The sequence below is a fragment of the Podarcis pityusensis genome, assembly GCF_964106645.2.
Source record: "Podarcis pityusensis genome assembly, chromosome: 5".
NCBI lineage: Eukaryota > Metazoa > Chordata > Lepidosauria > Squamata > Lacertidae > Podarcis > Podarcis pityusensis.
Window position 1 is genome coordinate 7,129,507 of NC_138032.1, and position 10,283 is coordinate 7,139,789.

A 10,283-nucleotide genomic window follows, 5' to 3' on the forward strand; every position below is an offset into this window, starting at 1 on the left:
CAGCGCTTGGCATAGGGTGTCGTGCAAGACTCATAGGGCCAGGCCAGGCCACTGCATGAGCCAACTGTACACTCTAGGACTGGGGTGGGGTGGGGCATTTCCTTGTGGCTAGCCTTCTGGGAGTCACATGACAGTGGTGGTTGGGGCCAGTGGAAAGTGGGTGCGGCCATCCACTCTCTCATACAAACAGAGGGATAGCTCAGTCGGTAGAATGTGAGACTCTTAATCTCAGGGCTGTGGGTTAGAGCCCCACATTGGGCAAAAGACCCCTGCATTGCAGGGGGTTGGACTGGATTCCCTTCATGGTCCCTTCCAACTCTATAATTTCCATGATTTCTATGATTCTACACACATCCCCATTCATACACAGGAACACCCACCAATTCATATAAACAGAGACATGAACACTCACATGTAACAACAGGACATTCATTCTCACATAGAACACACACACACTCATCCATCCATCCCCACTCACACCCATTCATTATCCTCTCTCCATCTCTCACACACACACACGGGATACTTCAGGATTTCCTACAATATACAAGAGTAGTCAAATACTCCCTTGGTAGGTCGTGGACTCTCCTTCCCTGGAGGCTTTTAAGCAGAGGTCGGATGGGGCCACCTGTCATGTATGATCCAGTTGAGATTCCTGCATTGCAGGGGGATGGGCTAGATGACCCATGGGGTTCCTTCCATCTCTGCAATTCTATTATTCTAATGGGTGCCAAGTGAGCTCGAACACGCATTACATTTTACATTCCTGATGCCACAAAGCTCGTTCCTTACCACCTACCCTCCTCGCACCTAATTCTCTACCACTATACCTTCCCCATTCCCACACATCCCTGGCAAAGCACACAACAACAAAGAAGACTGTTTGTGAAGCTCCTGGCCACAAACACCAGGGCAATTTGTGCTTGGGAGGAGGACATGCCTGCGATTAACATTTGGGCGTGGGCAAGGGTGTGTGCATGGGGGGAGAGCATGCTGTTTGAGATGTGGGCCATGAGATGTTGACGAAGAGATCAAGATGCTACTTGGATGCAGAACCTGTGATGCTGAGCTGCCAGCTTGGGGGGGGGGGGATCCAAGGCTACATACAGAAACAGCATCGCAGGCACCAATCCTCTGCACACATTCTACCTGTGAGCAGGGCATGTGTGAATTTGTCAGTTTAGGTTTCTCCCCCTTTCTCATTTTCCCACTCTTAAGTTCAGTTCCCCACATTCCCACATCACTCTGTGATAGTTATTTTTTCAGCCTCCTGGAAAACCCACCAGCATCTTAATTCCAATTTCTCCTAACATGCACAAAGCAACCCCCCCCCCCAATATAACGCACGTTATCTTCAACAATATTTGCATTCTTGCACATGCTACTTGGCTGGAGGGCCGCATTGCAAAATTCGGAGAAGAGCGAATTTCTAAGGGCGGCGATGATTCTGTTCTTGAATTGGCGATGTGCAAACAAGGCGGGTTCGCCTTCAGATGAGAAAACGAATCGGACCCCCTGCCTTATCCCTTCGTAGGGTTTTTCCTTCGACCAAACCTGGCAGGATCGGTAGATATTAAGTGGCAGAGCCAGGATCGGACCGGGGTGGGGGCATGGGAAACAACCACTCAACGCCCACCTCTGGCACCCACCTCCAGAATGAAAAGTGTCTCTCTGTGTGCGCCGTTACAGAAGAAGGTGATGGAGGTTCCCCTTGCTAAAAAGGTGGAGGCGGAGTGCGGGGCTGAGGGGGGAAAGTTGAGGGTGGTTCATTTCTCCATCTCTCACCCCTTCGCCCTCCCTTCCTCGCCCCCACCCACCATCACCACCGCCCTCCCGCGGGGCTTACTTGCATCTTCGCCTGGGGAGCGCAGGTGGCGAGGGGCGATTACGCGCGGGCCGGCGGCGTCGCGGGGCTTCCTGCTTGCCCCGCCCGGCCCTCCAGGAAAACAAGTCCGCCCACCCGGGAGCGGCGAGGCGAGGACCCAGCTCTCCTTTCCCCGAAAGCAGCAAAGACAAGGCGGTAGCTGTCGCCACTACTTACGTTGCTGCCAAGATCCTGGAGCGCTACGTTCATGCTGGCGATGGGGACGCGGAGGGACCCGGCGGGCGCCGCCGCCTCCTAGCGCCGGACCCAGCCACGGGCGAGCCGGCCAGGAGCTGGAATAGGAACGGCGGGGTCCTCCGCCTCGTGGGCCATGCCCAGCTGCTCCACCAGGGGGGATGCGAGCGACCGTTGGGCGGGCCGGGCCCTTCAGTCCCTCCCTGCCCAGCGCGCCACGAGGAGAGGAGGCGCGCAGTGAGCGCACGCGGAGAGTTGCTATGGCGAGCCGACCATCGCAGCAGCAGCAGCCGTCGGGCCCACAGCGCAAGCAGCGCGCTCAGCTCCTCCCAGCGCAAGGCAGACGCCGGGCCTTGCAGTGCCGCCGGCGGCAGAGAAGGTCAGCGAGCGCGGGCTCTGTCGCGAGGACCGAGTGGGTAGGCGAGCGGAGTTGCTCCGGCGCGCTCCCTCATCTCTCCATCTTTACGCACGGGCACACCCAGGCGGTGAGTTGACCGCCAGGCTTCCAGAGCTCTTTTTGGGAATGAGACCGACTCCACCGCAGAGCTTTCGGAACAAACCCTTCCCCAAGTTGCTAATCTTCATGGAAGCAAAAAACAAACAAACCCAACAACCCCAAACCAACAAGCCAAAATAGCCAACCAGCACAGAACACTTGGGAGCGTTCGGGGGTGGAATGGTGAGCTCTGGTTCTAGGGATGCCCAGCTGGAAGGAACAACCCCTTGCAAGCAGCCTGGTATGGCAATTTACCTCATGTACAGCCTGAGCCTAGGAAGAGTTTCTTTTTAACAGGGAGAAGACTTTCTGCACTTGCTCTTCATCTATTAGAGTAGGAAAGCTGGAATTTTTTTTCACACCTGGCAACTTATGCGCCCCTTTGGTTTCAGATAGTACAAGGGTAGATGAGTCTAAAAAGCCTGAGACACAATTTTCATGGCTCTCTAGCAGCTATAGTGGCTCATTGGTTGCCAGATGTGAAATATATTGACATTATTTTCCTACCCCACTAATCTGCTCCTGCTCCCACTCAAACATTAAAAACAGGAGCTCTCTGTTGGATTGTTTAGCTGTGATTCCTTCATTGCAGGGGTTGAACTAGATGGCCCTTTAGATTCCTTCCAGCCCTGCAATTCTATTACTGCAGCCCTGGGGTGATTTTGTGCAGGGCAGCTATGCATCGTCTTTTGTGTTTAATGTGTGTGCCACATGATGTTCATGACTGATTCTTAACAGTAGGAATCTTTACCTGCAAAATCAAGACTGAAACTCTTGGTGCCTTAGAGACCAAAGGCCCATCTAGACTGGTGTTTCTCCCCTCCCCCATCTGGGTGTTTTCTGCAACATATAATTGTGCATTTTTTGGTCTCTACAGCCACAGCAGATGCTGTAACTCTCCAACAGCTTGACTTCACCCCCAATGGTGCACTCTTCCATTGTCTCTCAAGGCAGACGGATGGCAACAATTTTGCCTTAGTGCTTGGCTTATACTGGACTGGACCACACACCATTAATCTTTAGTACTTGTTCTGTGATGCTTCCCCAATGCATTATTGCTACATGGAGGGGCACTCTTGCACTACAACAAAAGCGGAACAGCAACAAACCAACCACAACCTGGAACCTTTGAGGGGTAAAAAGTTGCAGGAAGTGAACTTCTCCAAGCCTTTCTCCTCAGGTCCCAAGGATCCTCAGACTGTCACGGTGTCTCTTATCTTCTGAGGTTTTGACTAAGCCAAAGGCTTTGGGGCTTGTTGATTTAGGCTGCTTCCACCCTGCCCACCTGGTCTTTGGGAGATACCACAGCTAGGTGGTAAATCACATCCTTTGCAAAAAGTCCCAAGTTCTCATATTTAGCAAGATTTTACAATGTCTCCAGCAGACACTATTGTACACAAGTTCCGAGTCCTTGCTAACAGCAGCTCTCCTGCTAAGGAAGTTTCTCAAACCCCTTCCTTTCATCTACCTTGCCTTTTATGGCTCCTCTGGGGAAACGCTTGCCAATTCCTCTTGGCCTTCCTGCTCTGTCTTCCTCCTTTCTCTCTTTCCTTGTCTGCTTTCCTCTGTATTTATGTCTCTGCTTCTGGGAGCCTCTCACTAGCAATTCTGCCAATCTCCACTCCTTCCCCTCTAACCTTTCCCTTCCTGGGACCTCTCTCTGACACACTTAATAGTTGCTGGTTTACCCTGCTGCTCTTTTTTCCAGCGTGTGGCCTTGCCACACCCCTTCTGGCACACTCCATGCACAGCTCTCAGAGTGCCTGGTACACAACTGTCCCGGTAATTCCTCTCCCAGGACTTCAGTAGGAAGCTTTGGGAGATGTGCTGATTGCAAGCAAAGCAGAATGACCACCCCAAAACGTTGCAAACAGTACTGAAAGTGGGATTGTGTATAACCTTCCCAATACCATCATGTGCACAAATAGTCATGAATGCACAATATAAATGCCATATGGAGAGGTCCTGGTTGATTTTAGCAGAAGCTAGTGTGGACTAGGGACCACTCTGTCAGGTGCACAATGATCTCTTCACCATCATCTCATTCCTAGTAGTTCACTGTTTGTGTATCCTGTACCCACTTTTCCTCCTGCAAAATTAACAGCTTGCCTGGAGTCCTGGGTCAGGGATATCAAGCTTCTGAGAGGCTCAGCTAGTAGGCATTATTTTTTAAAGGATTGGGGTGCTTCTGTAAGCTTTAACAGTGTACTTTTATTTTGGTTATTGGCTGTTGTTCAGATTGTATAACAGCTGCTTTGTGAAGCTACTTTCCTAAAATGCAGAATGCTAGTCTGTTCAATAAATTTAACAAACAAGGCCTAGGCAAATAAGAACGAAGTCTCTATGCATGATGCTGAAAGTTCAGCCAACTGACTTAGCCCCAGGAACGTCTCTCTAGGAGGGGCATTCCAAATGTGTGGGGTGGGACAAGTGAAAAAGCCCTTTCTCCCGTCACCTCCCACCTAACCTCAGAGCTTGGGCAGACTTAAGAAATGCTTCCAAAATCTGCTCCGGTGTCCACAGGACAAGGCAAGCCTGTTGCTCAGCACCAAGGAGAGTTCCTAGTGAGCAACTTGCTTTTGACAAGGCTTGGAAATGAACTGAAGTCTTTTGAGCCTCTGCATAAGAACACAGGAAGCTGCCTTAGAGCAAATCAGACCATTACCTTCAATGACTGGCAGAGGCTGTCCAGAGTTTCAGGCAGCAGTTTCTCCCAGCCCTACCTGACAATGCTGGAGGTTGAACCTGGGACCTTCTGCATGCAAAGCATAGGCTGTATCACTGAGCTGCAGCCTCTGTGACAGGAGGGAGCCAGCAGGAAACCACACTGAGAAAGTTGGCATCAGCTCTTTATTAGCTTAAATAGGATCTACACAGGAGTGCCAGGCCTACTGAGCACAACAGCTCTTCTCTGGCAGGTCTTGCCCCCATGAAACACATGCGAAGACTAAAGGTCCCCACCTCCCCACAGCTGCCTAAGTCCCTGCCTCTTCAGGGTTTTCCCCAAGCAATCTGAGACTGTGCCTGAGTGAAGCCAACTTCTCCACTCTCTTCATACCTCTTCTGTTTCTGGGAGACCAGGAGGGAGGGGAGCTTGTCACCGTAGGAGGGGGAGACACCCGCGCCTCTTCACCAGCTGGAGTCGTCTCTGCCTCTTGGCCTTCCTCCTCCCTGTGTCACCTTATGCCTCTGATTCTGGACTTCTCTCTGACACAGACTCCTCCCGCTAACTAAGCCCTGTTTCCTTTTCAGCTTCTGACACCTTCTCCTCCCAGTCTTCTCCCTCTGACCACTCATGATCACCTACCACCACTCCCTGGGCTCTGAGCCTTCTTCCCTTGGGGGATCCCCAGCCAGTTCTCCCCAACATTCTTCTGCGCCCAACCAGTCTGTGACACTCTGCTTCTATTCCACCTCTCCTGCACTCCATGGGCTCCTGAACTGGATGCTTCCTACACTGTTGGGCTAGCAAGGTACTTTGGGAAGCATTTCCAAGGGAAGACACACATGTTTATCCTGATTTGGTTTTATGGACTCTGGTGTTGTGGTCTCTGGTTCAGTGGGTTTCTGCCGGCCAGCCTTGGGTTCAGTGGCCTCTGATAAGCAAGAACATAGTTTGACTCCTTAGCTGATGACACTGTATTCTCAGCTTAGTGTCCTGTTCGCTGCTGGACTTTAGGATCACGACACCGATGATGACCAGAGAAGTCACAAGGTTGTGACTTCTGGGCATGAGTGCTGCAATGGAATGTGGCTGCACTTTTTTAAAAAAATCAAAATGGGCACGGGCTGAAGTAGTTGCTGGCAGCCTTGTCACACCCCGAGGGGAGGAAGGGAAAAATTTAAGTGCACCATTTATTTACAAATTTATAATCTGCACTTCCATAAATATATAGCAAGGCAGAGTACCAACATACAAGAGTAATAAAATCAACGAGAGGGCCATAAAAGCACCAACAAAACATCAATAATTCTAGCTGACAACTGTCCCCCTCTTTAAAATGGTTGTGTGACTCAGGCTGTAGCCCAGATGTAAATAATAGCTGGGAGGGAGGTTTGAGCTGCAGCATTTTTTGCCTGTCATCTGCTGGGAAGCTTGATGAGTGCCATCTGGTGGAGCTGCGGGTAAACAGAAGCAGATTGTGTTGTAGAGCAGAGCATCGTTGAGGACACATAAAATAGCTGAGCCAAGAACATGGGAAAGCTTCTAGTGGAACAGAATATACCATACACGGCAAATAACTCCCGTGGCACCTCAAAGCCCTCCAGATTTATTGAGGCAAAAGGCTCTTGCAGACTTTTGTTGTTGTTGTTTAGTCGTTTAGTCATGTCCGACTCTTTGTGACCCCATGGACCAGAGCACGCCAGGCACTCCTGTCTTCCACTGCCTCCCGCAGCTTGGTCAGAGTCATGTTAGTAGCTTCAAGAACACTGTCCAACCATCTTGTCCTCTATCGTCCTCTTCTCCTTGTGCCCTCAATCTTTCCCAACATCAGGGTCTTTTCCAGGGAGTCTTCTCTTCTCATGAGGTGGCCAAAGTATTGGAGCCTCAGCTTCACGATCTGTCCTTCCAGTGAGCACTCAGGGCTGATTTCCTTAAGAATGGATAGGTTTGATCTTCTTGCAGTCCATGGGACTCTCTTCCAGCACCATAATTCAAAGCAGACTACACAAACGTAAATAACCACACTAGCAGATGTCAGTGGAATGATGTCTGCTAGTGAGACAAGACTTCCCCCCTCGCCAAAACTGCTCTGGAGAGACAAGATAAGTCCCTGAACAGCATGCAGGGGGAAGAAGACGGGAGATTGTTCCATCAGGCAAGCAGAATGCAACCCTTAATTTTAAAGTGCCACAGGACATGTCTGAAATTTTACTGCAGTTTTTGCTTTACCGCTCTCAACTCAGCTACTCGTGTTATTTGAGATGAATAAAGCAGCATATCCTCCAACATTTATCTGATAGGGACGTCCCATTCCATAATGATAATTTTACTATTCATACCCAACACATCTTACTTGGTTGCCCCAGCCACTCTGAGCAGCTTCCAACATATATATAAACATAACCAAACATTAAACTTTCTTTTTAAAAAAACCTTTCCTATGCAGAATTGCCTTCAGACGGCTTGCGGGTTGGATAACTTCATACCCTCCAACATTTATCCAATGAAAATAGGGACGTCCTAAGGAAAAGCGGGACATTCTGGGATCAAATCAGAAACCGGGATCGCTTCTCTAAATCAGGGACATCACTGGAAAATAGGGACACTTGGAGGGCCTGAAGCAACAGTGGCAAATACTAAGCAGAACAACATAATCCAGCTATTGTTATAACCTTTAATTTTTAAAAGTGTTCAGTACCTGCGGCTGTAGCAGAAGCAAGGAAGCTTTGGATGCTCAGAAGAGTTATTGAACTGAGGAAGCCTGCATTTTACTGCCTCAACATGAAATAGTGTCAAAAGACACTCCTTCTTAAATTCTTCATTCTTAGGCTGCAGTCTTAAACAGTGAGTCTTAATTTTAAACAAGCATTGATAGGGACTGAAATGTTAATGCTACTTTCTTGATGTTCCAGTAAATGTGTGTTGGATCAGCAAACCAGGATTGAGTGGTAGAGAACATGACCGTGGAAGGTACTCTGAGGCAAAATGGTAGTGAAATTATAGAAGCAGGGGACTGGGGAGGTATATGTGGAAAAGTACAGGCATTAGGCTTTAGAAATGCTTTTCTTTTTTTGGCAAACCAGTAGGTAGGATGTTTATTAAATTATACACATATAATTCAGATTTTACTGAGCTATGCCATGGGGGGGGGGGGAGGAGTTGCATATTTTAATGCTCTGCAGTATATAAAACCTCGTGCACATAGAAAGTCCTAGTCTAGAATTTTCACTGACATAATCACTTGTATGTACCACTCTGGCATGCAAAATGCTAGTTTTGCCCTGCAGATGTTAGTGGGCTTCAGACGCTGCCACCCCCAGCCAGCATGGTAAATAATTAGGGGAACTAGGAGATGAAAATCTGGAGGGCCATAGGTGCACCAGCCCTGGTTTAATAAATAAGCCTCTTTCCTGATAAAAATTTGCTATCAGAGCCCGTATGGAATATATTACCTCCCCCACCCCTAACCAAGGCCATAGAAAGCATTCTGACTCCTGGTGCTGGTTATAGACCAGGGCTAGGGAACCTCTGGCCCTCCAGATGTTGCTCCATCATCCTCAGCTGGTATGGCCAATGGGACTCAGGGCTGATGGGAGTTGTATTCCAACAACGCCTGGGGGGCCACAGGTCCAACAGACCTGGCCTACAGGATCCTGCCTTGGAGCATTTAAAGGCACCAGGACGATTAACAATGGAGCGGTCAAGGAGAAGATGTGAATGGCCTTTGTCGGATCAAGGCCAGGAAAGTAAGCGTTTGCCAGATCTATTTCATGAGTCCATCAATACAAGCTGCCAAGGCTGGGGTGACAGCCAATTAATAAGTGCAGCAGAGCCAAACAGCTGAGCCAGCAGCAGAAAAAGGATGCCAGTGCTATGTAACAGTGTCTTGGGAAGCCAAGTCAAAAGTAAGGGCTTGCAAGGGAGGAACTTGGGGAAACCAGCCCCAGAAAGCAGGAGTTTGGGGTCAAAGAGTCATAGGATGGTGGACACAGAGTGATTATAAAGCAGGCAGGGAGATTTGAACTTGAATATATAGAAGGTGAATCCTGGGATTCTTGGGGAGTAGCCTTGGGGAATCTGCTTTGCTTTTGCCTGCCTGAAATGTGTCACTGAACTCTGATAATGCCTCTTGCTTATTTCCACCATGTCTTCGTGCACCACCCAGATTTTCCTGAAAAGTTTCTGTGGGAAAATTAAACTTGGCTGTCCAAAGTGGGACGTCAACGCACACCAGTAGCTTCTCATGTACAGTGGTTCCCAGACACTTCAATAACGGCTCTGTTTTAGGAGGAACACTCTGGGGGTCGATGCTGCCCCCACCCCAAAGCATTTGCCACTTGTGGCAGGTGCTGCTTTCTGGCTAACGGTAGGGCTGGCCCTGTACAGCTATAACATACAGCTCGGAACATATCCATGGCTTTGTGATAGCTGTATGCAGGGTGGGCTCACCCATGAGACAAGGTGAGGTTACTGCCTCAAGCAGCAGGATCTACAGGGGCAGCAAATCCTGTTGTCAATCTTTCTCCCCCCCCCCCCTTATTCCTGAAGTAAATCTTCTCTCACCCCATCTTCCCTGGTGGGGAGGGGGATGCCATTTTGGGATCTGCCTCAGGTGCCAAAATGTCTTGGGCCAGTCCTGGCTGTATGCTACCTACAGGAATCAGTCTCTGGATACCAGTCACCTGTGGGCTTTCCAGGTGCACCTGACTGCCCTCTGGAGGTAACAGGATACTGGGATTGACATCATCACTGTAGTCCTTTGGCTACAATTAAACAAAGTATGGGCTTTAAAGCTGTGTGTGATTTACTGTTTCATTCATTAACAGTTTGGGGCCAGGTTCCCCACGAGATTGCCTTACCCCACATGTGCCCTCTCAACTTCTTCGATTGGCGAAATTGGCACTACTATAGGTGACACATAATACCCATTCCACATTTGTAAGCACTCAGCTGCTTAGTGTGGCAGTGCCTACACCTTGGAACTCCCTGCCTATTGAGATCAAGCAGCTGCCCTTCACTGTACTTTTTCTGGCGCCCGTTAAAAACATTCTTGTTTAGACAAG

At 49.4% G+C, this 10,283-nt stretch overlaps 1 protein-coding gene across 3 annotated transcripts in view; it reads right to left on the minus strand.

The window, feature by feature from the left end:
- ECE2 (endothelin converting enzyme 2) overlaps positions 1 to 2,329 on the minus strand; it is a 43,556-nt gene extending 41,227 nt beyond the window's left edge. The window contains exons 1-2 of one of the 3 annotated variants that reach the window (XM_081007930.1): positions 1,847 to 2,016; positions 1,650 to 1,741 (exon numbers count right to left, since the gene is read on the minus strand). Coding sequence is in view for 2 of the 3 variants with exons in the window: in XM_081007928.1 (XP_080864054.1) it covers positions 2,042 to 2,074 (33 nt within the window). In the remaining variant the exon portion in view is untranslated. Of the gene's footprint in view, positions 1 to 1,649; positions 1,742 to 1,846; positions 2,017 to 2,041 lie in introns of those variants that run through there. The other 2 variants (XM_081007928.1, XM_081007929.1) reach the window with 2 other exon arrangements.
- Positions 2,330 to 10,283: the final 7,954 nt, after the last annotated feature.